The sequence below is a fragment of the Chaetomium fimeti genome, assembly GCF_033439085.1.
Source record: "Chaetomium fimeti strain CBS 168.71 chromosome Unknown B0H64scaffold_3, whole genome shotgun sequence".
NCBI lineage: Eukaryota > Fungi > Ascomycota > Sordariomycetes > Sordariales > Chaetomiaceae > Chaetomium > Chaetomium fimeti.
The window spans coordinates 1,284,659-1,310,786 of record NW_026944331.1 but is presented as its reverse complement, the minus strand read 5'-3'; the positions used below and the strand labels follow the sequence as shown (position 1 = coordinate 1,310,786).

The 26,128-nt window shown below is 58.2% G+C and overlaps 8 protein-coding genes across 8 annotated transcripts; 5 read left to right on the top strand and 3 right to left on the bottom strand.

Moving 5' to 3' along the window:
- Positions 1–1,627: 1,627 nt before the first annotated feature.
- On the top strand, positions 1,628–4,816 carry B0H64DRAFT_115009 (uncharacterized protein). Its single transcript, XM_062797851.1, has 2 exons — positions 1,628–1,842; positions 1,918–4,816. The coding sequence occupies exons 1-2, from the start codon at positions 1,766–1,768 to the stop codon at positions 4,601–4,603; spliced, it is 2,763 nt and encodes a 920-aa protein (XP_062660490.1). The 5' UTR covers positions 1,628–1,765; the 3' UTR covers positions 4,604–4,816.
- Positions 4,802–7,325, top strand: B0H64DRAFT_390892 (polygalacturonase-like protein). The gene is made up of 4 exons (XM_062803433.1): positions 4,802–6,004; positions 6,161–6,335; positions 6,390–6,663; positions 6,736–7,325. Exons 1-4 carry the CDS (start codon positions 5,244–5,246, stop codon positions 7,011–7,013), a joined length of 1,488 nt encoding a protein of 495 aa, XP_062660489.1. The 5' UTR covers positions 4,802–5,243; the 3' UTR covers positions 7,014–7,325.
- Positions 7,326–7,387: 62 nt separating this feature from the next.
- Positions 7,388–9,170, top strand: B0H64DRAFT_114993 (ribosomal protein L4 domain-containing protein). Its single transcript, XM_062797850.1, has 4 exons — positions 7,388–7,541; positions 7,656–7,891; positions 8,037–8,187; positions 8,244–9,170. Exons 2-4 carry the CDS (start codon positions 7,687–7,689, stop codon positions 8,983–8,985), a joined length of 1,098 nt encoding a protein of 365 aa, XP_062660488.1. The 5' UTR covers positions 7,388–7,541; positions 7,656–7,686; the 3' UTR covers positions 8,986–9,170.
- A 691-nt stretch (positions 9,171–9,861) lies between these two features.
- On the top strand, positions 9,862–13,504 carry B0H64DRAFT_423306 (uncharacterized protein). Its single transcript, XM_062805602.1, has 4 exons — positions 9,862–10,416; positions 10,529–10,573; positions 10,644–11,960; positions 12,012–13,504. Exons 1-4 carry the CDS (start codon positions 10,356–10,358, stop codon positions 13,127–13,129), a joined length of 2,541 nt encoding a protein of 846 aa, XP_062660487.1. The 5' UTR covers positions 9,862–10,355; the 3' UTR covers positions 13,130–13,504.
- A 133-nt stretch (positions 13,505–13,637) lies between these two features.
- On the bottom strand, positions 13,638–15,129 carry B0H64DRAFT_114967 (Frag1/DRAM/Sfk1 family-domain-containing protein). Its single transcript, XM_062797849.1, has 3 exons — positions 14,870–15,129; positions 14,366–14,813; positions 13,638–14,290 (listed from the first exon to the last, which is right to left on the bottom strand). The coding sequence occupies exons 1-3, from the start codon at positions 14,888–14,890 to the stop codon at positions 13,782–13,784; spliced, it is 978 nt and encodes a 325-aa protein (XP_062660486.1). The 5' UTR covers positions 14,891–15,129; the 3' UTR covers positions 13,638–13,781.
- Positions 15,130–16,226: 1,097 nt separating this feature from the next.
- B0H64DRAFT_318969 (kinase-like domain-containing protein) lies at positions 16,227–17,318 on the top strand (the record flags this gene model as incomplete). Its single annotated transcript, XM_062800412.1, has 1 exon — positions 16,227–17,318. One exon carries the CDS (start codon positions 16,227–16,229, stop codon positions 17,316–17,318), a length of 1,092 nt encoding a protein of 363 aa, XP_062660485.1.
- A 141-nt stretch (positions 17,319–17,459) lies between these two features.
- Positions 17,460–20,929, bottom strand: B0H64DRAFT_430990 (exocyst complex component Sec10-like protein). The gene is made up of 3 exons (XM_062805946.1): positions 20,610–20,929; positions 20,197–20,450; positions 17,460–20,100 (listed from the first exon to the last, which is right to left on the bottom strand). Exons 1-3 carry the CDS (start codon positions 20,719–20,721, stop codon positions 17,611–17,613), a joined length of 2,856 nt encoding a protein of 951 aa, XP_062660484.1. The 5' UTR covers positions 20,722–20,929; the 3' UTR covers positions 17,460–17,610.
- A 282-nt stretch (positions 20,930–21,211) lies between these two features.
- B0H64DRAFT_390879 (SNF2 family N-terminal domain-containing protein) lies at positions 21,212–26,000 on the bottom strand. The gene is made up of 4 exons (XM_062803432.1): positions 24,274–26,000; positions 23,302–24,218; positions 22,374–23,235; positions 21,212–22,322 (listed from the first exon to the last, which is right to left on the bottom strand). Exons 1-4 carry the CDS (start codon positions 25,847–25,849, stop codon positions 21,247–21,249), a joined length of 4,431 nt encoding a protein of 1,476 aa, XP_062660483.1. The 5' UTR covers positions 25,850–26,000; the 3' UTR covers positions 21,212–21,246.
- Positions 26,001–26,128: the final 128 nt, after the last annotated feature.

Below are 26,128 nucleotides of genomic sequence, written 5' to 3'. Positions count from 1 at the left end.
GTGTATATAGGTACCTAAATACACATGGTAGCACACTAAGGTATGTGGTAATGTGAGAGGAACCGCACATCAGGCTTGGCCCGCGGAGGATCGTACTACCTATCTCGGGAGACCGACGTGTTTGGGATTTTGGGGGCTGCGCAACCCAGCATACTCTCGAAGTTGGGTCGCCCGTCGCCTTCACCTGCCGTGTTCCCCCAAGTCAGTCGTCGCCAAAATACATACCTCTCCCTAGGTACTTAGGTAGTACCGTTGCCAATAAAGCAAGTTCTGGACCCGGGCCACGGTAAGATAGCGGTCAGCAACAACAAGCTCACCCTGGAGGCCCAAGAAAAATCTAGCGAACGATTTTGGAGCGGCCTCAAACATGCCGTCCTGGATGTTTCTAAAGTCAAGCATGGATGGGAGGATGGGACGAAGTTCGGGCAGGGGCTTGGCAATCGGTTGAAAAAGACGGGAATGCATCGAAATTGCCGAGACGGGTTAGGCCCACAGGGCTGAGTTTCCCCACTGAGATGACGTCGATGCTACCAGCCAACCCTGTTCGGAGTTCGAGATGGTCCTTGCGAGCCTTGTTTAAAAACATCCCTCTCCTGGGGGGCGAGCTGTAGAAAATGAGAGCACGAAGGGGCAATAGAAATTCTCAATGGGCACAAATGTCGGCCTCGTCTCAGCTCGTGAAACGGACCTCCGGCGAATGAACCAACTGCAAAGGCCCGCAAACGCCGTCCTCCTCAAGTCGTGATTGGCTGCGGGACCGGCCGGCCGCGGTCAGCCATGGTGAAAGCCCACAGGGGTCGAGAGGGTCCAGGTGTCCAGCCACAGGGGCTCGGTGCGGGGCCCGCCTGAAGCGCAGGGTGTGCTGCAGGACAGCAGCCCCCCTCCCGACGTTTTGGCACCCAGAAGTGCCAAATCAATTTACCTATGGTGAAATGCAGGTTGCTTCTCAGAGAGAGCACCGCCCCAATCCCTCGGTTCTGGGCCCGTCAGGAACAGTCAACGCCATGAATTCCATGCTCCGAAACCAAACTTCTGTTGGGTAAAATGTGGGGAGGTGTTCGTCTGTGCGAGGAACAGAAGGGAAACAGACGGGAAGTTGCCGGGGAGATGCCCGCCCAACGATGTCATGCGAACACTGGACCCAACCGGGCAGTTGGAAGCAAGCAATTCAAAGACCCGGTCGTGCAACAACCCGCAATCCATATATTAACCCCGACACAAAGCGTATTCGTCCAAGTTGTAGTCGCCTGTGATGCCATCTTGCCTTACCACAGAACACCCGACATTCCATATCAAATTGAAGTCGTTACAAAACGGGCTGCGACCAATTGGTCCCTCGGTCTGGCCCATTTTAGCGGCCGTTTCCTGAACAAATCGAGCCCCACCCCACCTCCTCCCACCTGCTTGGTTGGGAGCCTTCGAAGCCCCAGCTCCTGGCCCAACACCGTCCTTCTTTCCAAAGTCGAGAGCAGCAGCCCTGCGCGCTAGCTCGGAGTTCTCAATCTCTCTGGTTCTTTCCCCAAACTCCGATTCGCAAGGCGCTAAGCCACAAACCATAGCCTTTGAAAGCCAGGGCCAAATCCACGACTACATGCCTCCCCGTGGTTAAAAAAGAATCGACCCCAACCCAGCGATCCCAAGCTTCCACCCCGCCCACCCAACATTGTCGCTACCTATCCCTGCAGCACTGGAGAGCCGCGTCGTGTCTCCTCGACGGCAAAACACAATAGTCCCACGCCAGAAATGACCAAGTTTACAACCAAGGATGGTTGAAAGGGACACTATTGAGACACTCCTAGAGACGGGGTCCTGGAGGACCGCGCGCTCGAGGAGCCCCCACCCGTAAGTCGCCCGCCTGTCTGCCGTGCGGAGCTTGGCTCGCTCGTTCGCCCGTTGCTGACAGCAGTGTGGACGCAGTTACGATTCACAACGTCGGGCGTACGAACCGCCCAGGTCTAACATCGGTATCCCCAGGGCAGCGGGATCGGCATCACGCACAAAACGACCACCCGCACCGTGCGTCGAGGATGAAGATGAATCGTTGGCAAAAGAACACATTGGTTCGGTCGTGTCGGACTCGTCCGACGAGGGACCCAAGCATCGCGGCGACATCGACCAGCAGCCCATTCTACTACCCGTACACGAGCACAACCCCGAGCGTCGATTCGTGATTGTTCCGGGCGCCGCCGGGGAGGATGCCCCAAAAACTACCCAGGCCCGATATGATGCGAACACCTGCCGCAAATACGTCATTGTACCCTCCGAAAAGGACGCGGAGAGTGGAGAGAGCGGGAACGAGGACAGGCGGAGACGGGAGACGCCCAAAGAGAATCCCTCCAAATTTGAAGAACGTCCGGGTTCACGGAAGGGGAGGCCCGAAATCGTGAAGCGGAAGAGCCACCAAGACTTGCCCCGTCTCACGACCGACTTCGATCCCGAAGAGCCATCTGTTCGGCCTTCAAGTAGCCGCCGTGACCGGGAGAAGCCCCTCGTGCACCAAGAGGCACAGGGGTACCACTCCTCTCGCGACAGGTCCAGCGCAAGACCGTCCGACAACGACTTTTTATCGCCCGCTGCCGTCAAACATAAGACCAAGCGACGTGATCGAGCCTATTCGGATGTCAGATCAGACACGGGGCCGAGATCCGGCCGTAGCCCCTCAACCAGGAGGGATGCCGAGGTTGAAGTGTCGGACAGAAAGCGGCCGCACCACTCATCCAGATACTCTGTGAGTCCAGGCGTTCATCGACGGGCCTCGTCCACCACAAATGTGCCAGTCGGGGACAATGGGTGGCAGAAGCCATTCCCTCAACAGCCCACCGGTTATTACAATGATGATGACATTCTCGCTTTCATGGCACCGGGCGACGACTTTATGACAGAGAAGCCCCGGAGAGGCGTGTCCCCGCCGAGAAGGACTCGGAATAGCAACTCTCCGCCTCACCCCCGCGGCGCAAGGGAGATGCCCGGCACATCGCCGACCCGCAGACGCCATCCTCGCTCTGCAAATCGTGACCGGGACGGGTACTCAAGTGATGATAGCTACAAGGAGCGGAATTCCAACCGCGCCGAACGCCCCTATCCCACCCGGTCAACACTAGAACCGGACCTTCCGCCCACACTCTCGCCAGACCAAGCCCGACGCTCAAATGCCAGGCTTGCAGCCATTCCGCCACTGGCAGCTCCGTTCCCGGATGAAGCACCCCAGCCAAGCCCGCGGAGCGCAACTTTCCCGACTGATAAAAGCCGGAAGGTCGGCGAGCGCTCCATGTCGCCATCTTCCATTACCAGCGCCTCTCCATCCCGACGCCCCGGCCGAGGGAAGACGGCCCAACCAGGAGTTCACTCTCGAGACGCCAGTATCGGTTCGGCCAATGGTTCTACTACGCTGCCACCTCTAGTGTCGGGCACGCTCCCTCGGGCTGCTACTCTGGATAGACCTTTGCCGGGCCCAGTAGCGACCCTCGCTCGGCAGGAATCTTCGGATGTGCAGTCGCCGACGCTGTATTGGCAACCCGGCCGCTCCGCCGAACAAGGCGCTGCCGATGATGACGTAACAAGCCACGCTCTTGCCCAACTTCCTGACTGTCAATGGAAATACCCCACCGTGGCCAGGAATAAGCCGGGCAGTGATCAGTTCCTCACTTTGAAGAGGGCCGACAATTTCGAGATTTGCCCCGGGTGCTATCGGGTCCTGTTCGCCAACACGGAATTCCAGCATATGTTCGTCCCGGCCCCCATCCGTACTGGGGACCAGGTTATCTCTTGCGATTTTGGCGCCTCGCCCTGGTATCGCATCGCTTACCTCATGACGCTGAAACACGACTTCCCCGACCTTCGTCTGCTACAAGGGATAGCATCCGTCGCGGCGCGGACACAGGCCTGTGCAGGGAGCCAGCCCGCATCGCGCGTCTGGTATAGCATGATGGCGCCGAACTCCAGGCGTCCCATCTCGAGATTCAACGTCTGTCTAGGCTGTGCCAAGATGGTCGAAGTCCTCCTCCCAAACCTTGCCGGCATCTTTGTGCCCCTAGGCTCGCATGAGGCAGCACGCGGCATCTGCGAGCTTCACTATGTGCCGGAGCGGAAGCGCTTCTTCGACTACTTCGAGGAGATGAAGACAACGTCCGACAAAGCACTAACCCGTAGGACTGCCCCAGATCTTACGGAGCTGGTCGACCGTGTCCGGGAAATCTCGATCCACGATGAGTGCCTGCGCAACACCCCGATTCCAAACTACAAGTGGCACGTCATGCAGCGGGTGCCCGAGTTTACCGTGTGCGAGGAGTGCTTCAACGCCGTGGTCTGGCCGATGATCGAAGACGAGGACAACAGTAGCGAGATGCCGCGGAATTTCTACAAGTACAGGCAGACCAAGCCACTTGCCGCTTGTCAGCTGTACAGCGACCGCATGCGCCGCGTGTTTTTGGAGGCTTGCAAGTACGACGATTTTGAGTTCCTCACCTCGTGCGTGCTCAATAGGCTGCAGACCTTGGCCGAGGTCAGGACGAGATATAGCGAGCTGCAAAGGGAGGACCAGGAGGATCCGGGGGTGCAGGATGAGCTCGCAGCTCTGGCGAGGCAGTTCAAGGAGGTCGAGTAACGCTGATGAGGGGTTCGTAAGGTTTCAATCGGTATGCGTACGGGAGCGTGCTTGGGGCGTCATAGGGGCAGCGGGTCTAGCTATGTTTGTGATACCACGCGCTGGAGCAGCGAGCCTAGGTACCAGGTTGTGCTGTCAAGCACTCAGTACGACGTGAAATGGGAAATATGAGATTCGCATTCACCCGATTTGCTGCAGATGGGCATACGCGGCGTCGTCATGTTCTAATTTCAGACACCCGCAACAAACAAGCATCGAGTGCCAAATTAAAAGCTTGAAATTCTCCGGCCGCTACAGCCCGGGTTTGTCCGGCTGTGGTTGGACGTCACCCAGGAGGGTGGTGTTGGAAATCAGCCGGAGATCCCCTCAACCAGGGGACCAAACAGGATGCCCTAGGAGACTACCACAATCAATGAGCCCCCCAAATCAATATCATGCCCCATTCCCCGGATACTGACCGTTGGAGGCTTCTGCAGATACAGGACGGGCAAAATATACCCACCTATCAGAGGTACAATGCTGGTCCAATACACAATGTGTGAAGGGTCTCCCCATCCCCGAGTTGCTTCGCTACAAGAAGCCAAGACGGACTCGGCCGTCGTAAGGCCATGGATCTCCACCTCCAACCAAGGAATTCAGTATGTGGTCTACCGCCTTGCTCCTGGTGCTCAGCACCGTCATCCTCCCCGCCTCCGCCGCCATCGTCAAGGAGGGCTCAACATGCATCGTGACTCCTATCTCCGAAACCCCGGCGGCCGTCGCCCAACGTAGCCTCGGCACCGTACCCCTAGAGCAGCGTGACCCCAACCCGGAAGACAACCCGGCCACAGACAACAACAGCCCCTGGGTCAACCACGGCGACTACCCGCGCGCCGAACCGGGCTCGCACCACCCCCCGGCCGTATCCCACCCCCAGAGCAGCAGCAGCAGCAGCAGCAGCAGCAGCAGCGAGCTCCAACCCAACCCCAACACCAACACCAACCCCCTGATCACCCCCCGCCAAAACCGACCCGACGACACGCCCCAAATCCTCTCAGCCTTCTCGCAATGCGGCCAGGACGGCACCATCATCTTCCGCGAAGGGACCTACCACATCCGGCAGGTGATGGACACGCTCGACCTGCGCAACGTGACGGTCGAGATCCACGGCACCTTCCTGTGGAGCGCCGACAACCTGGCCTACTGGCGCCAGGCCAGCTTCGGCGTCACCTACGCGGGCCGCCAGACGGCGTGGCGGGTTGGGGGGAGGGATATTACGATTAGGGGGTTTGGGAAGGCGCTGTTTGATGGGAATGGGCAGGCGTGGATTGATCTGGCGCGGGGGCAGGGGAATTTGAATGGGAGGCCGATTTCGTTGACGGTTTGGTATGGGACGAATGTGTGGATTGATGGGATTACTTGGTGCGTTTGTCGCTTTTGTTGTTGTTTTACTCCTCCTCCTCTCTCTTCTCCCTGTTCTCTTTTTCCTTCTTCTTCTGTTTCGTTTTTGTTATTGTTATTTTTTTCTTATGAAAAGGGGTTGGGAAGGGGAAGGGTATCTGCTGACCGTGTTGATAGGCGGATGGCGCAGTTCTGGCACACCTTTATTGCGCACTCGCAGAATGTGACCATGACGAACCTCGACATGGAAACATTCTCGTCAAATGAGCTGAGCTCCCAGAATACGGATGGGACAAATACCTGGAACTCCAAGGATGTCACCATCGCGAACTGGAGGGTCAAGTGTGGTGATGTGAGCCAACTCCTGGGTTGCCCCTGACTCCCGCATCTGGACTGACATTCCCAGGACTGCATCGGCGTCAAAGGCAACAGCACAAACGTCCATGTCCGCAATGTTACCTGCGAGGAGTCCGGCGTTATGACCATCGGCAGCATTGGCTCCAATTCTGCGCAACCCGACTACGTCGAGAACGTCGTCTTCGAGGACATCAAGGCCGTCCACTCAAGCAACGCCGCCTGGATCAAAACATACCCTGGCAATGGCTACGTCCGCAACGTCACCTTCCGCAACATAGAATTTGAGGACGTCAACCAGCCCATCTACGTGACTTCGTGCATCTGTCCGTCGTCCTCACACCCCCCTCTTGACCTACCGTTCCCCTAAACTTGAAACTAACCAGCCGCTGGGATAGACTCGTACCAGAACTGCGACTCCTCGCGGCTCAAGATCAGCGACGTCCGCTGGCAGAACATCACGGGCACGAGCAGGTACAATGTCGCTGTGGGGATCCACTGCAGCGCGTCGACGCCGTGTGAGGGGTTCCATTTCGAGAACATTGATATCAAGCCCAAGAATGGCGGTACCGCCAAGATTCTGTGCTCGAACATCAGAAACCAGGCGAGCATGGGGTTGCAGTGCACCGGGCCGTGTCCGGGGTCGCATCCTCAGCAGTTGTCGGGGAATGTGTGATCCGAGGCCGCCAGAGCGGTTGGGCGGTGGTGAGGGATCGAAAGTAGAATAACTGGATCGGATTGATGAGTGAATTGAGTTATGACGTTAGAAGGAACAATTCGATGTGTCTGTTTCAAGCATTGTGACCATGAATGAAACTGCTCCTCGCAAAAAGTATATGAAGCATTTTAGCTTGCATGGCGGCTTGCGGAACCAAATGGGAATTCCGTCATAGTATTATACAAGTAGTGCTTTTGGAAGCAATGACTTCGACGGTTGTTTATCGTAACGGAACCATTGTACAATCAAATACCCGGGCATCGAAGTTGGGGTTGTTGTTTCCTCGAAGTGAAGCTCAAGAGCTGCGTCGGTTGATGGAGTTGCAACCAGCTGGCAGGAGACCCACCACTTCCCGTTTCCGGCCTAGTGCATATTAGGGCCACCAGGAAACCCCACGGGCACACTTCGCCGAATATTGCAAAATTTCAATTGGAGCTCCCGCCGGCCTCGAATTTTCGCATCTTCAACAACCCGCCCAACGTTCAGGTGAGTTACGCCCGCCCGACTCGACTTTTCGTTGTTATCGAAGCTTCGAAAGCTACGAGCTACGTCGACGAAACAAGCCACGAATTTCGATCGCTAACTTTCACCTCTTTGCAGCCGACAAAACTTGTCCCGACACCTGGACAAGATGGCCTCCCGTCCCACAGTTACCGTCATCGGCGCCGATGGCAAGGCCACCGGTGCCACTGAGGTCCTCCCCAAGGTCTTCAGCGCCCCCATCCGCCCGGACATCGTCAAGCACGTTCACACCGGCATGGCCAAGAACAAGAGGCAGCCGTACTCCGTCAGCGAGAAGGCTGGCCACCAGACCTCGGCCGAGTCGTGGGGTACCGGTGAGTGGCATTCCGAGTGGTTTTGAGGAGGACGGATCAAGGCAGAAAAATCGATGGATTGGTGTGGGCTCGGGACTGGAATACGGCGGATCGAGAAGGAAACGCGATTTTGGATTGGGCGATTGCTGATGATGGACGAAACTAGGTCGCGCTGTTGCCCGTATCCCCCGTGTCTCCGGCGGTGGTACTCACCGTGCCGGTCAGGCCGCTTTCGGTAACATGTGCCGTTCCGGCCGCATGTTCGCCCCCACCAAGATCTGGCGCAAGTGGCACGTCAAGATCAACCAGGGCCAGAAGTATGTGAAAGGAGACTTGGTTTTTGTCGGGGGCTAGTTCTGACTGTTGACAATAGGCGCTTCGCTACTGCTTCCGCTCTTGCCGCCTCTGCCGTGGCTCCCCTCCTGATGGCCCGCGGCCACCAGGTCGCCACCGTTCCCGAGGTTCCCCTGGTCATCGACTCCTCCGCCGTTGCCGGTGAGGCCGTCGCCAAGACCGCCGCTGCCTTCGGCCTCCTGAAGGCTGTTGGCGCTGGTGCCGACGTCGAGAAGGTCAAGGGCTCCAAGAAGGTCCGTGCCGGCAAGGGCAAGCTCAGAGGCCGCCGCCACCGCCAGCGCCGTGGTCCTCTGGTCGTCTACAGCGCCGAGGCCGATGGCAAGGATCTCGTCAAGGGTTTCCGCAACATCACTGGTGTCGAGACCTGCCCGGTCGATGCCCTCAACCTCCTCCAGCTTGCTCCCGGCGGCCACCTCGGCCGCTTCATCGTGTGGACTTCGGCTGCCATCAAGCAGCTCGACTCGGTCTACGACAGCAAGAAGGGCTTTTTCCTCCCGTCCAGCGTTGTTGCGCAGGCCGACCTTACCCGTCTGATCAACAGCTCCGAAATCCAGAGCGTCCTCCGCGCCCCCAAGGGCGATGCCCGTACCAAGCGCGGCGCTGTCCAGAAGAAGAACCCGCTCATCAACAAGCAGGTTCAGCTCCGCCTCAACCCGTACGCCAAGACCTTTGCGAAGGAGAAGCTGGGTGAGCTCAAGGCGGACGAGGGCAAGCCTCAGCCTCCCACGGCGGCTTTCAAGGAGCAGCTGCACGAGGTTTAAGCTGGGGTTGTTAAAAGGACGGGAGTGGTTGCGGGAACTTTATTCGGCGTAACGGATTAAGCATGTGTAAACGCACATCAATGAATTCTGATACCGACATGGCATTTGCTTTGTGACACAAACTACCTACGCTTTCCCAAGAGCAGACCTCGATATTGAATGAGAGTTTCGAGTGGGCAGCAGCACCCGATGGCGCCAAATACTAGTCCCCCTAATCTATAAATGTGTCATGTCGGCTCCAAGCTAGTGCTTGTTTGAGACCGGTTGTCCAGGCCAATGGTGGGAGCATGTTGGTCACCGAATCGGCGTCCGGGGTAAACGCTCCATTTGGCGAGTTGCTCTTGCTGAGCTGAGTCGAGGAAGACTGTCATGTGCAGCACATGGCCGCCCAGGCGGTCACAAGTCCCTGTTTCCGCACCGCAGATCCCTGTAGCTAGGGTCGACGCACTATCCGAAGACTCGAAAAGGGTGTGGAGAGCTGTGGAAACGGCCTACTTCCATAGAGGAGGGGAAATGGATCTTGAGCGACTGGCTGGTCTCTTGGATCACTGCTCGACTCTCACCTCCCTGTTTTTATTTCCCCAACCCCTTGCAAGTTCTTTTACTGTTGTACCTCCCGATCCCAACAATCGCGATCTTTGGGGCGCGGATCGTTGAAATGCCAAGCATCGCAAAATGGCCTGTGCAACACCTGTCAGGGTGAGGATGCGGGGCCACAAGGGCCCAGGCGGGGAGCATTTCAGCCACTCCTTCAGCTGCCTGCAGGTTGCACTGCAGGGCCCTTCCAACAAGCCCGCCGAGCCCGGCCAGGGTCTACAGAATGACGTCGGTCGGACTTGCAGCAGGGAGGTTGCTCGGTGCTTTGTTCCTCAAGGACGCGCGTGAGCAGAGGAAGCGTAGACTGAGCTACATACCTATTCATTGTTCACGGGTCTCGACTCGAAAATCCTTCTACATCGGTCTAGACCCAGACCCGGCCACCAGCAGTTTCCTCCAGATTCCGAGACCCGGCGAGTTAACCCTTGGTGCGCACATCAGACAGATCGTCGGATGGTTTCTTGGCTCTAGTTCTGGTTGTTCCTTGTTCCTCGTGTCTTGAGTGTCTCAGTTTCCAGTCCAGTCCACACAGCATCAAGCTCGATTTGCCCCGACGGCGTTATCCGTCGCCTCTAACTGACTCGCTTCCCCAACATTGACGGGGCTCGGGGTTCATCTTGTCCTCCCTGACGCATAACGAACCCGGACTGCGACTCTCCCCGGTGTTCGACGGCGCATTTCCCAACCTATATTCTTATAACATATAACGTTAACATATCACGGTACTACCCGCTGGTCGGAGCCTACTGGTCGCGTCCAAAACTTGATCGCTCATGGCGTCCACAACAATGACATCTCCTGCTGGAGGTGCATCTCGCCCGTTGGTGTTGCCTGGTAAGTCCAACAACCGTGCGCGCAAGCTGCATCCTTCGTGCCTTGCCTTGCATTGCATAGCGTAATCTCTGTCACACACGCCCGGTGCTCCGCTTACAAACTCAATCTTTAGGTCATTCCGGTCCTCTAAAATATGCCAATGCGCAAGATCTCCCAAGTTACCCATCTCCCGGGTTGAAACCGGGCGACGCGGCAGCAAGTGCTGCGGCGACTCTGGGATGGGCCAGTACCCGCCTCCCCGCCAGCCTCCCCTCGGGGCCACCAACCCGAGACTCCCAGGTCCTCGGATGCCCTCCTTGCTGCTGGTTGGGCACAGCGGCAGCAAAAGCCGTCAGCGTTTCCTCCTTCGTCGTGGGTATCCACGGCTGCGAACTTGGCCTTCAGCACAACCAAAGCATCGCCCCCGGCCGCTGAACGCCCCGAATTATCAAGGCAAAATTCGATGCGCGCCGCAAAGGGAGCAATGGCGGGCGCGCGGCCGAGAGCAAGGTCGTCGCCCCAGACAGCGACAGAGAAGGCGCCAGATCCGTCCAGCGCCGAGGGATATGCGCTGAGCGCCGCGACCATCGCCCACGGGCCATCGGCGCGCGCAAACACCATCTCGACCAGCGAAGCAGGCGCCGTCCCTTATACCACCCTGGACCGGCAAATGTTCACCTCGAATCCGCCAGTCAAGCCCGAGACCGATGAGAAGACCCGTGCAGACGTCTTGCATGCGTCTGCCCTCGCTATGGCCAAGAAGATGTACGGCCAGCAGCAGAAAATGATCGACAACTCGGCCCGGGCGCACGGCCGGTCGGCATCATTCCCCGGTGGCGACGCGTCAACCATCGCAAGCTCACAGGATGAGGAACAGCCGCCCTTGGTGTACAACAGCCTCCAGGAGGCCGCGTACCGGCTCGCGCAGGAGCGCCTTGCCAAGCTGCAGGAAGAGCACGACAAGCAGCGGTCCCTGCAGGAGTATTACGGCTCGGGTACGCCGCAGCGGACAAAGTTCGGCACCATCAAGGGCAAGCTCACCAGGAGGCGCTCCTCTAGCGACGGGGATCTGTTGGAAGACAAGCGGCGGTCGGAGCAGATCCGCAAGCAGATGTCGCTGCTGAACAACAAGCTGTCCGTGGTAGACGAGGACAAGAGGAGGAAGGATCAGGAGGCGCTGCTCGCGACTGCGCAGCGGAAAGTCAGAGCCCAGTTGCAACGGATGGATCAAAAAGTGCAGTCTAAGACGGGGCGTGTGCCCCAAGTTACGATGGACGACTGGGGGCGGAAGGCGATGGTGGCTGCGCAAGCAAGGTCCGCTGCTACGGCTCATGAGACCGCCGGGAAGGTTGATATTGGTGGTGGAAAACTTATTGACCGATCTGAAGTGGACAAGATTGCCGCCCAGAACGTTCAGCCACTTCTGGACGAGATTAACGAGAGGGCCGAGGAGGAGAAGGCACGGTTGGAGGAGCAAAGACTTGACGAAGAAAGACGCAAGGAGAAGGCTGAAAAGGAGAGGATGAGGGAGAAGGAGATCCAGGAAATCCATAGGAAACTCAAAGGTAAGTCGTGAGAGCAGGCGGTCTTGGGACCCTCCGCTGACCATCGTATAGACCAGCAAAAAGATGTCGAGAAGGCAAGAAAGGTCGGGCTCAAACAGGAGGAGAAGACCCGAAAGAACGAGGCAAAAGCGATCAAGGCCGGGGAGAAGCATTCCACCGAGGAAAAGAGGGACCCGCCAACGGCAACCGGCAAGGCTAAAGCAGACAACCAAGATCAACCGCCAGACATCGAGAATAAACGAACCTCTGCCGTCGGTCGCGTCCGCACTCTATCAATCAACTTCGGCAAACGCCACCCAAGGCGCAAAGAATCCACCTCGGAACCGCTCAGTCCGGACGGCAACTCGACCTCCCCAACGCGCAAAGTCCGCGCCTGGCTCCTCTCCCGCTTCCCGCGGCCGCGAGCCAAGACAACCAGCACAGAAACACCCAACGATCAAGACACCCACGACGCGAAAAAGAAAGGCTTCATCGGCGGCGTCGCCCTGACCCGACTTCATCGCAACAACGTCGGAACGCCCTCCGTCACCGGCGCCGACAAGGCCAAGGACAAGGGCAAAACCAAAGAAACCGAAAACGAAAACGTAGAGCGCCCCGACGCGAGCATGCGCGACGTCGCCATGGCCGGCCGCTCCCCCCCAACCACCACCACCACCCCCGCCGCCACCACCGCCGCGGACGAAGCAGCAGGTAGCGGAGGGCCCTCCGCCATCCTCCCGTGCGCAACCCCGCAGGTCATACCCTCCACGCCCCCCGTCCATGGTTCGCAACGCCCCACCTCGCAGGTCTCGCAGGTCTCGCAGCCGAGCATCCCCGCCTCGCACCACGGCCACGGCCACGGCCAGCAGCAGTCGGTTAGCAGCATGCGCACGAGCAGTACCGGTAGCAGTGCGGCGGGGAGTAGTAGTCTAAGCAGTAGTGCTGGTGGGAGTGGGAGTGGGAGTGGGGGTAGTGAGCGGTTCGTGGAGGCGCGCAGTGAGCCGGAGTCTGAGCCTGGATCTGGATCTGGGGGTTTGAATGGTGGTGGTGTGAGTGGTGGTGGTGTGAGTGGTGGTGGTGTGGGTGGTGGTGGTGTGTCGGCGAGGCTGACGCCGCCGAGGGCGAGGAGGGTTGAGGCGGGGGGGAGGGTCAGTCCGTTTAGGGAGTCGAGGTTTTCGGAGATTTTGTGAGGGGTGGGTTTTGGGGGTGGTAGTTTATGGGGTGGTGCGTGGCTATGCATGACTTTTTGACGATGGTGATGATGGTGGGTACTGGGGGTTTGATTATGGAGGTTGGGAGGGTGCATGGTCTGTGGGGGGTGGGCATCCGGCTGGGGGAGGGCTGGCGTTTTTGAGGAGGATGGGGGGTTATGTATGATGAACGTAACTTGAACTTGGATGGGTTGCATGGCACATCGCATGTTTGGGCATTGAGAAGATATTACCTGTTGGGATGTGTTGACGGCTTGGGGTCGGTTGTAACGATTATTGTTTTATTTTCAACGCTCTTCGACCCATCTCACAGCATCATGGTTGTTACCGCTTGGGAAGGCTAGGAAGTGGTGTTATCGCTTTGAGCAACAATAATAATGCTCTACAATTCTACCCCCGGTAGTTCCAGGGTATATATATCTAACGAAATGGTATAATGCGTGCCCTCTCGGCTCTGTGTCTCCAAAACAACACCCGCTCGGTCATGCATGCATGCCACCCAACACATCCAAATCATTCGCTTTCCCCCAACGCCTTGTCCAAAATCACCATCTCCAAACCCGCTCTCCCAATTATATATGTATATCTCCAACCACCCGCTTTAGAACAATGTCCTCTAGAACCACCCCTTCTAGAAATTACTCGCCATCGCCCGACTCCTGGACCCGGACCTCCGCCCATGCGCGACCCTCGCGGCCTCAAACGACGGCGCGCCCCCCGACGTCGCATTCCCATCCAGCGTCGCATCGCTCGACCCCCCCTCCTCCATCTCGCCCGCAGCCACATACCGCGACGCCGGCGCCGCGCCATCCCCGCGCGTCAGGCGCATAGTCGGAGCCGGTGCGACCGCCGCCCCAACCTGCTTTTCTTGGTCCTGCTGGTCCTGCTGGTCCTGCTGCTGCTGTTTGGCGCGCAGCTGGTGCGGCGCGTGCTTGGTGGCGGCGGCCGGGTACAGGTCGACGTAGAAGGAGAAGACGTAAAAGGAGAAGATGAAGGCGATGACCCACTCGAGCACGGCGCCGGCGTTGGAGTTGCGCGTGAAGGTGCAGGCGACGAAGGCGACGGCCAGCAGCACCTCGACGATGACGAAGGTGAGCTTGATCCAGAAGGAGAGGCGCAGGATGCGGTGCTCGCGGTAGTCTGGTTGGGAGGGTTAGTGGGGGTGCTTTTGTAAAGGGGGGTGGGGGGGTTGGTAGAAAGGAAAGGGGGGCATACGTTTCCCGAGGCGTTGGTACTCCCAGCAGATGAAGATTGCGGATATCACGTATCCGGCGATGAAGAGCAGGAGAAAGATGTTGTGCAGGTTGGGTTGCCAGACCGTGTCGAAGATGCTCAGGAGGATCAGGCCGACGGTGCCGATGATGGCGAAGCCGATGGATAACCCGGAGAGCACCTTCTCACCGGTCGTCGTGTTGGGGGCCAGGCGGCCCTTGTGGCGGAGCCAGCGGTCGGCAGCAAACGAGATGTCGAGAAACACGGTAGTGAGAACACAGCCGGTGACGAACAATGGCTTGAGGTCGGATGCACCGATGTCGCTAATGTAGGCGATTTGCTGGCCATCGTTCATGGAGGAGTACTGGATGTAGTCCTCTGAGACGGCCCAGTAGAGCAACAGAGCCAGTAGAGTCGCGAGCCAGACGGTGCCGGCGAGGATGGGGGTTACCTGGAATCGTCGGGTTAGGGGTGGGTGGGCAATGCGAGTGAGGGAGTCAAGCGTACCCAATATGATAAGCGAATCATCGTGATAGTTCTAATCTATTAACTTTATTTTTGAACGGGGGAGTTGATTGCAAGTAGCGGGCGGGCGAAGATGGGACGGTGAGATCTCGATTGGAGAGAATCCCACCGAGGGTACTGTGTAAAGAGATAAAGGAAAATTAAAAGACACAATGATTCCTTGTCGTGAAAACAGGAGAAAAAGGTTCGGAGTTAAACGGGTCCGCTAGTGACGCGAAAGGTAGAAATGCTGTGTTGGTTGCGACGCTGGCTCCGGACCGGTTTTTGCAGGATCGGGGGGATTGTTGAATGAAACAAACCGCCGAGTTTAATCGTACACACTAATCAATAACTTGGTCCCCTTCTTAATGATTTTAAGCAACTCCAGAAAAAGCTTGTTGCGATTGCGACCGAGTCTGCGGTGTGATTGTCTCAGATTGTATTCCCAGTTGGGATATGCACAGCCTCTAATTTCCGCTACACGCCACGACTGCCGCGTGTCTCTAAAATGCAGCTGGGTGAGGACCAAAAAGTAGAGACATGATCGGAAGTTCGGGCGGTTTGAGGATGCCGAAGTGCGTGACGTCAGCCCGGCTGTGACGAAGCAAGGGTGTGACGAGGGTTGGCTTGGCGTGGCAGTCTTTGGGCAGTTTGGGCATTTTGGGCTGTGATTTCTCTTTCTACAGATTACTTTCCGCTGACAAAGAGAGAAAACAAAGCTTCTTCTTGCCCAAATCGAAGCCACGGCCAAGACTCGAAGTCCACGTAAGTGCGTTGTGTGATTCCAAACATTTGCTCGCCGATTATTCCTACTTGTTTGTCTCGGCCCAATTAACTGGACGATAACCAATGTTTGATTCCCTGATCAGCCCTGTGGACAAATGATGTGATACAAACTTGGGCGCCACTGTTGCGTGGCTGCTTGGCTGCCCGGAGATCAACGGAGTTAGAGTGGTGTGCCACCCCTGATCGTTTTTAACTTTTCAGAGAAGCCCCGGTGCCTTGGCATTTCCGGGTTCCAAACCCTGGTTTCTCCGATTCGCTCGCGATTGCATGTAACCTTCTTTCGACATCGCCGAAACACCATACCATCCTTACCGTTCCGATACCAACGCCGGAGCATCGCCAACACCACCCGACGGGATCACCGCCAAGATGGCCGTGTCACCCCTTGTCGCACCCACGTCCGACGCCCTCCAAGCCGCTCAAACCTCCCGCGCAACATCCTCCCCGTCCAAACGACAATCCTCCGCCGTCCCTTCCACCGTCCCCTCCGCCAACGCCGGCAATGGCACCCCCCCGCCTCCTCCAAAACATCAACCGCCTTGCGCCGACCTCCGACGGGAGCACCCCGGCCGTCATGACCCTCGACCCGATCGAACAGCTCAACGAAGACGAGAAGCGCAAATACATCAAGGGCAAGAAGCTCGGCGAGGGCACGTACGCTAACGTCTACCTCGGCCACTCGCGCCGCGATCCCTCCCTGCTCGTGGCCATCAAGAAGATCAAAGTACAACAACAATATCAAGATGGGATGGCGCCGGACGCGGTGCGCGAACTCAAGTATCTGCGCGAGCTGCACCACCCCAACATCATCTCACTACTATCCGTCTTCAGCTCCAAGGACCAGAACCTCAACCTGGTGCTCGAGTACCTACCACTAGGGGACCTGGAGATGCTGATCCGGGACGTGGACCGGGTGCGGTACGGCGCGGGGGACATCAAGGCGTGGATGGGGATGCTGGCGCGGGCCGTGTGGTTCTGCCACGACAACTTCGTGCTGCACCGCGACATCAAGCCCAACAACCTGCTGATCGCGGCCGACGGCGAGGTGAAGCTGGCCGATTTCGGCCTGGCGCGCGCCTTCGCCGACCCGGGCCGCCGCATGACGGCCAACGTCATCACGCGCTGGTACCGCCCGCCCGAGCTGCTCTTCGGCGCCCGCCACTACGGCGGCGCCGTCGACGTGTGGTCCGTCGGCATGGTCTTCGCCGAGCTCATCATCCGCGCGCCCTTCCTGGCGGGCAACACCGAGGTGGAGCAGATCGCGCTGATCTGCAAGCAGATCGGCACGCCGACCGAGGAGAACTGGCCGGGCGTGACCCAGCTGCGCGAGTACACGGTGCCGACCGACGTGGTGGCCGTGTGGGGCAAGGAGGCCTACATGGGCCGCTTCGGCGCCGTCGGCGCCGACGGCGTCGACCTGCTCGTGCGCACCGTCGCCCTCGACCCCAAGAAGCGCATCACCGCCCGCGAGATGCTCCAGCACCGCTGGTGGCGCACCGACCCCAAGCCCACCAAGAAGGAGGACCTCCCGCGCAAGTCGGGCGGCGCCGCCGACGAGAAGATGGGCGCCGACCTGAAGCGCCGGAACGGCATCGTCGACGAGGACGCTAGCGCCCCGCGCGGTTCCAAGGTGGCGAGGAAGCTGGATTTTGGGCAGGCCAAGTAGGGAGGCCGGACCAGGCCAAGAAAGCAGGGCTCACATCTGCTATTTCAGCAGCGGCGTTTCTAAGTATATATATTTAATCTGGCGTTGTGGGTCTGAGGAGTCTCGGGTACAATGGGAGGGAGGGCGGCACATGGACAAGGAGTTAGCCTTTTATTCTAGCAGGATAGGGAGTCAAAAAAGAAGCCACGAGGCTCGTTCATCATCGCTTTAAACCAAGAACGGTTACCGTTTTCTCTATCCATCCATCCCCCAACCGATTCATGAAGCGTTACTGTATATCCATCCATCCCCCTTACATCAAGCAGCACTCCAACCCGTACATAGCCCTCTCCACATCCTTCCTGACCTGATACCAATCCGCCCTCCTCTCGGCATACTCATAGACCTCCTCGGCCCTAAAGATCCCCCCAAACCGATCCCCATCCGCAATGATCGTCGCCATCTCCTTGGCATGGCGCGCATCAATCAGATAAATCTGGCTCAGCTCGCGCAGGGCGCGGAAGTAGGCGAGCAAGTCCTGGTTCTTGAGGGTGCGGACGTACTCGAAATACAAATTCATGTCGGCGATGAGCTTGATGGCGCCCTCGGTGCTGACGCGCTGCCGCTTGAGGTGCTTGCACACGGCCGTGAACAGCCGCAGCCCGACCTCGCCGTTGAACACGTCCAGCATCGACTTGTCCGTGCTGCCCACCAGCATCGACGTGTGCGACGCCACCAGCTCCCGGATCCGCTGCGCTGTTCGCGTCGGCCCGATGTCCATGCCGATCGTGGCTCCCGTTAGGGTGGAGGCCCGCTTCTTGTCGAGCGAGGTTGTTGAGGAGGCTGGGTCTGGCGTGTTGGCCGCCCCCGGGTTGTAGTCTGTCGGTAGTTGGGTCGTTGCGCAGAGGTATTCGACCTCGTCCATGAGCACGTCGATGCCCTTGTTGAGGCCGGCGGCGACGCTCTCGTCGAGCATCTGCTCGAACTTCTTCTTGGCCAGCCCGGCGGGGTCGAGGAAATCGTTACGGTCCGCGATCTTTGGTCCGGCAAGCTGTTGCTCGTAGAAGACGTCGATCATTTGTGAGATGAGGTCGCCCACGTTGACCAGCTCGATAAAAGTCACCAGCGGCGCCACGCCGCCCTGGTCGTGCTCGCTGACCTCGCGGGGGTTGTACTGCGACAGGTGCACCACGGCCCTGTCGAACCCTGGCTTGACGTGCTTGCTACCCAGGATGCGCAGAAGCGCGACGAAGATGGCCTCACACTGCTCGCGTGCCTCGCCGCCGGCCTGCCCACCAAGCTGGATGAACACGGCAACGCGCCCCAGGCTTGCCTTAGCAGAGTGCACTAGGCTCAGTGCCACTTCGATGCTAAATAGAGATTTGATTCCCTCCAGCCTCGACGTCATGAGTGCCGCCTTGGCCGCCAGCTCATCGGTTGGTGCCTTGCCTGGCATTGGACTGCTGCTGCGATCAACCGTTTGTTGAATTGAGGGAGCAGGAGACTGCGCGCGAGACTCCTGCTGGCTTAGATCTGCCGCCGCGCTGCTGCCATTTGCGCTCGCCGCGGCCGCCGCCGGCTTACTCGCGAAGGGCGACCCGAGCGGTAGGCCCGGTAGTGAAAAGGTCGTTAGGGTCGTCGGGAGCACCGTCACGGGCATCATAACGACCTTCCTAAACGACGTTAAAAAATCCTTCTTGTCTGCTTGCCGATTTGCGAAGCCTGCCATGTAGAATGATTCGGCCGAGGCATCCTGCTCTGACAGCTTCTTCTCCCATTCCCCAACCTCTTGTTCCGCCTGCCTGGTAAAGTCGTCTATCTCGTCCTGCAGGTACAAGTCAAGGTGCGGTTCAAACGCCTTGAGCGCTAGCTCCTTCGCCCTCGCTTCCTGGTTCACTCCTGCCCCCTTCGGTGGTGTTAAGGTCCGCATGAACTGCAGCGTCTGCTCAAAAATACCAGAGACCGCCCTCAGATAAGACGGTATACTCCTCTCGTGCGTCTCATCGAACAGCGGCGTAGCATACTCCATGACGACATCCTCGCGGACTTTGTCGACAAACACCCAAAAGACATGCCCCGGATTCGGGAATATGCGCTCGATAATAGCCGCCTGCTCGTTCACTTTCCGGGAGAGCACCTCGAAGAAACGCCGTGACGGCTCCAGCGTGACGCTGTCCGCCAGAGCCTGGTTGACGCAGTCCATCGAGTTGGCCAGCACCTCGCGGTCTGTGAAAACAGGGTGTTTCTGGATGAACAGCTCGACGGCGGCACTGCTCCCGTTCAGCAGCGCCAGCACGTGGGCATACTTGTTCATCCGCCCATCCACGTCCCAGAACTCGTACCCCTGCTCAAACTCGCGCAGCACGGCGCTCTCGAAAATGCTCGTCATCGTGTCCACCTTCTCTTCCCTCTTCTGCGCGCCCTGCGACCAGTCACTCTTGGCAAAGGTCCGCAGGTTCGCCAGCATCTGGGCCTGGCGCTCCGGGTCGCGGAAGACCTTGAAGACGAGCGGGTCGGTGTGTGTCTTGGCGCGGACGAGGTCGAAGTAGAAGGGCGCCAGCGCGCCGTAGATCTTGCCGTACTCCTGCCTAGCCAGACCGCGCACGCTCTTTGCGTTTTTGATGACCTGCAGTAGGGCCTCCGGGTCCGTCGACGGGTCCTGATGTGGCGCGTGTGTCGCTGTCGTCCCGCCGACCTTCATGGTCTCAAACCCATCCGCCACCTCCTTCAGTTGTTGCGCCCGCTCCTGTTCCGCCTCCTTCTGCCTCCTCTCCTCCTCCAGCCCCGCATCAAACAACAGACTCTGCCGATTGACCCCTCCCCCACCCGCACCCCCTGCCCCATCCCCCCCTCCCACTCCCACACTCCCACTCCCAACCCCAACACCCCCAGCACCCACCCCAGCCCCAGCCCCAGCCCCAGCACCCCCAGAACCCCCCCCTACGGGCGCAGCCCCCGAAGCAGCGCGCCTCCGCGCGAGCATGACCTCCTCAAACCGCCTGCGGGCGGCAGCCTCGTCCCAGCAGCCGAGGGCGCGCAGGCGGGCGACCCAGCGGGAGTCGTCGTAGACCATCTCGCGCATGCGGCGGGAGGCGCGGGCGAAGCGCAGCTGGTCGGCGACGGGGAGGTGGTCGAGGATGGCGGCGAGGATTTCTGTTTTTGTGGGGAGACGAGCTAATCAGTTGGGGGGTTCCATATGGGGAGGGTTATGGGAGGGGGGGTTGAGGGGAGAGGTGTGGGAAGGGGGGGGGGGGGTTGTAAACGGGGTTGAGGGGCGGTTGAAGGGGGTTGTTTGGGAGGGGGGCAGCATACCGGCTGGGAGGACGGGTTTGCTGTCTAGCATCTCGGTGGCTTGGAGGGTCTGGAGGATGCTCGTCCTCGGCGCGTGCCCGAGGCCGGGACCTCTTCGCGTTGGGGCGGACATGGCTGTTTGTTCGTGTTTGTAGTGTTATCGAGGGAATCCGGAATTTGGGCGGTTGAAACGTTGGTATTCGTGTATGTACAGGGCAAGTCGTTGTCTCGTTACGTCGTTATGCCATTGGTGAAAGGTGGGCTGCTAAAGAGCGGACGGGATGTTTGCAATGATCAGTAACGAGGTCCGCCGTATGATGGCGGCGGTGCCAAGTTCAAGCTTATGGGCTTGCGTCGGCATCCGCGATAGCACATTGGGCAGGGGATAATTACGCGGTACGGTAACTTTGAGCGTATCGTGACGTAAGTATTACCGCTTCTGCTTGCCTTACCCCTGTTTGCTCAACGACAACTTACACAGGACACCCTCGTCCACAACCAGCAGAGCAACAACCTCCTTAAGTGGGAATCCCCCCAAAATATGATCACTATTTATGGAAAGTCAAGATTATCATTACTCATTTATATTCATTTCTCATCCCAGTCAAATCTAACCACCCACACTCCCCCCTCTCCCTCTCCCATCACCTCCCCCCCCCTAATTCTCCACCTCCATCCGCCTCTCCACCGCATTGATAGTGAGCAACCGCCGAATCTCAGGATTCGCCGGCTCCGTTTCATCGCGCCTCTCCTTCGGATGCAGATGCCCAAACAAACAAGTCCACAAGTCATCCTTATCCACCGCCTCGCCGAGAATCCCGTCCTTGCCCATCAGCTTCGACAGGTGCGCCTGCTGCATCTCCAGCGCGTTGGCCTCGTCCAGCCTCGCGTCCAGCAGCTCGGGCGTCGACTCCTTGGACTTGCCCTTGGCGTTGCGGCCCATGTGCTCCATGCGCCGCTGCACCGACAGGTCGTGGATCGACTCCTCCACCGTGCCGTCGACGATGTACAGCCAGACCGTCGTCTCGTGCTGCTGGCCGATGCGGTCGACCCGCGCGATGGCCTGCAGCTCCAGCGCCGTGTTGAGCAGCGGCTCGCACAGGAAGACGTGGTTGGCGTTGACCAGGTTCAGCCCGCTGGCGTGCGCGCGCGCGTGCAGCAAGAAGACCTCCGTGCCGGGGTCCTCCTTGAACATGGTGATGCCGTGCGCCTTGTCGAACGAGGTGTAGCCGATGCGGTACCTCCGGAACGCCAGCGCGAGGACGTCCAGGAATTCCTTGTACTGGGAGAAGATGATGGACTTGGCGCCGGGGTCCGAGTCTCGCAGCCAGAGGAGATGCCGTGTCAGCATATCCACCTTGGTCGTGAAACTTGGGCCGTCCAGGTCGATGTTCTTGATCACGGCCAGCTGGTCGGCATTGAACTCGCTATAGATGGCCGACACCTTCTTGGAAGGAGTCGTTGGCGCCTCGTCTACCCCGTCGCCGCTCCCCTGCTGCCGCTCCGAATGCACCCTGAGCTCCTGTGGCTTTAGGGTGATGTCGTAAAGGTTGTACTGGTGGAGCTTTTTCTTGCACATGGGGCAGTTCCGGTGCGCCCGTAACCACAGCGTGATGCATTCTTTGCAAAACAGGTGGCCACAGACTGTCAAGACGCCAACCTCAAAGCTTGACTGACAGATGATGCATATCCGCTGCTCTCCCGAGTTTGACTCGGCGTCCTTGAGGAAGACAACTACCTGTTGTCAGCAATATCCCGCCGTTTCCCACCTCTGGAAGTACTTACGGTAGCGGTGCTTGGCCTTGGCCGCATCGAGATGCTCCTCCAGCTTCGCTTCTTGCATTTCGGACTCGATCAAGGCAGCATTAAGTGCATCAGCCTCCAATGAGCCTTCGTATTCGGCAACTGTGTCCGAGACCTCCTGCAGCTGTCGGTAGTACTCGATCCGAGCATTGAGGGTGTCCATAAAACGCTCGATTTCCTTTTCCATGGCCGTAGCAGCCTTGGCTTGTTCCTTCTGCTGGCTGTTTGTCGACTTCAGCAGCGCCGAGACGACGGCCAGCTCCCTCGCGGCCCTGGAAGATTCCGTCGCTGCGTCGTGCTGGAGCTTGGTCGACAGAGTGCGCAGCTCCGAGACCAACCCGCGTAGCGAGGTGAAAGGGTCCCCTTCGACAAACTGTGGCTTAGTCCCCTCGCAAACCCGTAATAGCTCAAGGAACCTTTCGGGGAACGGGCCTTCTCCTGCGTCTGCCCTCCGAACCGCCGTCTTCGTCTCATGCTCCACCAGAAAGTTCTTTTGGCCCGTGATTGAGGAATTCCTGTACGCAAGTGCCGTCCGTAATATTTGGAGGTAGACCAGGATTTCATCCTGTAGCTTAGTCGACTGGTCGTATTCTTCACCAGTGATCTCGTCATTTTCCTCGTCAACCAAGGGCTTGAGAAGGAGTTGAATAACGTGTTCGCGCCAGTCATCAATCTCGGCGGCTTGCTCATCCAATCCCACGTAGAGCTCTTCTAGGGCATCAGCAACCCTTCGACTCTCGATGCCGTTTTTGTCGACAGACTTGAAGGCTGGAACAACCGCGAAGGCTTGGTCTTCCGCGGCTTTCATAAGCCGGTCCATTAGCTTCGCGGCTTTGCCGTGACTCTGTGATACCGTTAGCTAAGTCCTGGGTCGGGAACCTCGTTGTTACCGGGCAGAAATGCGACCTACCTCCTGAAGGATCTCTCTCCGGATGTCCTTTGCACGATCATACGCCTCAACCTCCAGCTTTTCCAAACGTTTAAACTCCGCCGAGTCGGGCGCCGTCGTCTCCTCGTTCGTCTTCATGGAGAAATACGCATTTGCGCAGAAGAACACTGCTCTGTGCTGAATCTCGAGCACCAACCGCAACCGGCGTCTGGCTTCTCCCACTCGCGGCGGCACAGCATCCTCACGATCGTCTCCCCCGCCGTCTCCCTCGCTATCCTCATTCAATTTTGCTCGACGAGCTTCTTGTATTTCTTGCTCCAACTGAGCCCGACTTTCATCCACCAATTCCGAGCACTTCGCTGCAGCTGCTCGCCAAACGCCGAGTGCATCTTGCTCCCGTTTTTGGCAAGCGAGGATTTGACCCTTCAGCAGCTGGGCAGAGAGAAAAGCGCGCTGGTCCGTCCTGACCGCGTTGTCCGTTTGTTCGAGCATAGCGTCGAGAACTTCTGAAACGGTTCTCATGGGGCCAGCTTTCTGCCCGAGGGCACGACGATTTCGGTTTCCAACTTCGGGGTGGAGAACGGTCTGACGGAGCCGGTCGAGAGCTACACGCATTGAACGCTGCACCTCGGCGTCATCCGGATTCCAATCGTCCTGCAGAGGGTTCCCTCGGGCGTCTAGGCCGCATGTCCCAGCGAGCTCCTCAAAAAGACTCTGGTAATGCTGTTCTTCAACGGCGGTGAACGGCATCGTGATGACGTAACGCTTTTGCGGCGGGATGTCAATTTCATTTCTCACAAGGCTCTTGCTGTGACGCATAGATATCGTGTTGAAAACTTTTCGGAAAGACTCCTTGTCGAAGGTGGTGAGGAAATTCCAAGTCTTGGTGTCCGACGCGTACGGTTCGTGGCGCAAAAAGAGCAGCAGGCCGCGAAGATCTACGGGCCCCAAAGTCAGTTTATTTCACCGAAAACATGGAAGCGTTATTGTTACCTTTCTGGACGTCGTCTTTGACCGGTGTACCCGTGACGCCCCAGGCATTAATACGGGGGATCTTCCTCGCGAGCTTTGCCGCGTTGTTCGTCCAGTTCTCAACCATTTGAGCTTCGTCAATACATACCCGCCACCACGAAAGCCGGACGAGTGGGGACTTGACCCGTTCGTATTGCTGCTCGTTGCGCATGGAACGGGTCGGCTCGTCCGAGGCTGCCCATATTTCCTTCCTGAGAACCTCATAAGTGGTAACTACCACATCTTGCTCGGCCAGTCTCTCAGCAGACAGTTCATTTTCATCCTGTAGCTGGGCCAGGCGTTTGATACCGGGATAAAACATGACCTTGAGGGCCGGGGCATGGCGGTTGAGCTCGGAAAGCCATTGATCAAGGAGAGAGGAGGGGGCGACGATCAGGGTCGCAGAGGTAGCAAGGAGCTCCCGTTCCAGAAAATAATCAAAAACCATGACAGGGGCTTCGGGGCGCCGATGCAGAAGTATCAGTGCGATCATCTCCAATGTTTTCCCGAGCCCCATTTCCTCGGCAAGAATGCCGCCGCGGAGATCTTGGGACGGCCGGAAGAGAGATGTGTCTCTGGTGGCAGCACCAAGTAGAGCGCTGATATATATGGTGTTGCCGTCGGCATCTTTGGCTCCGGCAAAAGAAATCGGAAAAGCCCGTGATGCGGGCAAAATGTAAGGCTGGATGCTGGATTGCTTGCTTGGGTCGTCTCGGTGCCAATGGACACCCTCCCGTCGCAGGAGCCATTGGACAGCCCTGCGCTGGAAGGGGTACAAGACAGCCTCCAGCCCTGTGATTTCCATCGACGAGACCTCCGCATCTAGCTCCTCTTTGCTGGGAACACATGCCGCCTCATAGAAATCTTGAGGGGACCATGATTGTGGCTTGCTGCTGGCCTTGTGCAGTTCTGGGTACCAAGTACCGAGGACTTCGTCTCGCAAAGTCTGCTGTAAATTCGACTTTGACCGTTCGCTTCCCCATATCGTTAATCTCTCGTTCCACCTCACTTCTGTTGACAGACGCAGCTGGATCGACTCCCCGGCCTGCCGCACAGAGATATCCACGCCAGCCCAGAGGCAGCCCTCCTCACTAGGGTTGAACGCATGGACTTCCGCCACATGCAAAGCGGTCCTCAACCGCTGTGTGACCGTCGCGTCATCCAAAGGGAGCGTCAGCGCAAAGCCACGCCCGCGATAGCTGGTCCGGGGCTTGAGGTTCAATTGCCAGCTGTCGGGATTCGGGATTTCGGACTCCAACTCCACCCTGCAAAGCCGGACATCAACAAGCTGTCCCACATCCGTGCGTGTGATAGTTGAGCTTTCCTGGGATGAGGTGATGTCACCGCGAGTGACTGAGAGACGCTCCCGGGCAATGCATATCGAATCGACAGCTCTGCCTGTCTTGGCACGCTTCGTAGGACGAGACGGCGGTTCCTGGCCCGGTGGTGGAATCGATCGGATGCATTCCATGAAGGCCGCAACGTGATCGGATTCAGTCATTGCGGCGTCTGGTGGCACTCGAGACCTTGATCTCCCGTTTGCTTTGGCACGAGGCATTGTGTCTAGTAAATTCAAGCCGGTTTTGTTTTTGTAGTGAACGGCGGCGGCTATAGCGGCCGTCAAAAAAAAAGAGGAGGAAGAAAAGAAGAAATCACTTGGATTGGCAAAGAGCGAGAACCGAGGAGATGGATATATATCTAGATTTCGAAAACTAGCGCGGTACTCTCGATAATTGGTGATGCAAATGGTTTTGATGACATTGGTTTTGCTGGTGGGGACGAGAGAGGGAGGAGATGCACAGACGGGATTTCGGATGTAAAGTGGAAGTATGATAGA

Coding starts and splice junctions, on each gene's coding strand:
- B0H64DRAFT_115009 (XM_062797851.1), top strand. CDS start 1,766: ATGGTTGAAAGGGACACTATTGAGACACTCCTAGAGACGGGGTCCTGG. Junction 1,843..1,917: donor CGCTCGAGGAGCCCCCACCC/GTAAGTCGCCCG, acceptor GTGTGGACGCAG/TTACGATTCACAACGTCGGG.
- B0H64DRAFT_390892 (XM_062803433.1), top strand. CDS start 5,244: ATGTGGTCTACCGCCTTGCTCCTGGTGCTCAGCACCGTCATCCTCCCC. Junction 6,336..6,389: donor GGAGGGTCAAGTGTGGTGAT/GTGAGCCAACTC, acceptor TGACATTCCCAG/GACTGCATCGGCGTCAAAGG. Junction 6,664..6,735: donor CTACGTGACTTCGTGCATCT/GTCCGTCGTCCT, acceptor CCGCTGGGATAG/ACTCGTACCAGAACTGCGAC.
- B0H64DRAFT_114993 (XM_062797850.1), top strand. CDS start 7,687: ATGGCCTCCCGTCCCACAGTTACCGTCATCGGCGCCGATGGCAAGGCC. Junction 7,892..8,036: donor GGCCGAGTCGTGGGGTACCG/GTGAGTGGCATT, acceptor GGACGAAACTAG/GTCGCGCTGTTGCCCGTATC. Junction 8,188..8,243: donor AAGATCAACCAGGGCCAGAA/GTATGTGAAAGG, acceptor TGTTGACAATAG/GCGCTTCGCTACTGCTTCCG.
- B0H64DRAFT_423306 (XM_062805602.1), top strand. CDS start 10,356: ATGGCGTCCACAACAATGACATCTCCTGCTGGAGGTGCATCTCGCCCG. Junction 10,417..10,528: donor TCGCCCGTTGGTGTTGCCTG/GTAAGTCCAACA, acceptor CTCAATCTTTAG/GTCATTCCGGTCCTCTAAAA. Junction 11,961..12,011: donor AATCCATAGGAAACTCAAAG/GTAAGTCGTGAG, acceptor ACCATCGTATAG/ACCAGCAAAAAGATGTCGAG.
- B0H64DRAFT_114967 (XM_062797849.1), bottom strand. CDS start 14,890: ATGATTCGCTTATCATATTGG. Junction 14,814..14,869: donor TGATTCGCTTATCATATTGG/GTACGCTTGACT, acceptor CGACGATTCCAG/GTAACCCCCATCCTCGCCGG. Junction 14,291..14,365: donor GTACCAACGCCTCGGGAAAC/GTATGCCCCCCT, acceptor CCTCCCAACCAG/ACTACCGCGAGCACCGCATC.
- B0H64DRAFT_430990 (XM_062805946.1), bottom strand. CDS start 20,721: ATGTCCGCCCCAACGCGAAGAGGTCCCGGCCTCGGGCACGCGCCGAGG. Junction 20,451..20,609: donor CAAACCCGTCCTCCCAGCCG/GTATGCTGCCCC, acceptor CCACAAAAACAG/AAATCCTCGCCGCCATCCTC. Junction 20,101..20,196: donor GGGCTGGGGCTGGGGCTGGG/GTGGGTGCTGGG, acceptor GTCAATCGGCAG/AGTCTGTTGTTTGATGCGGG.
- B0H64DRAFT_390879 (XM_062803432.1), bottom strand. CDS start 25,849: ATGCCTCGTGCCAAAGCAAACGGGAGATCAAGGTCTCGAGTGCCACCA. Junction 23,236..23,301: donor GGAGAGAGATCCTTCAGGAG/GTAGGTCGCATT, acceptor ACGGTATCACAG/AGTCACGGCAAAGCCGCGAA. Junction 22,323..22,373: donor CAAGGCCAAGCACCGCTACC/GTAAGTACTTCC, acceptor GACAACAGGTAG/TTGTCTTCCTCAAGGACGCC.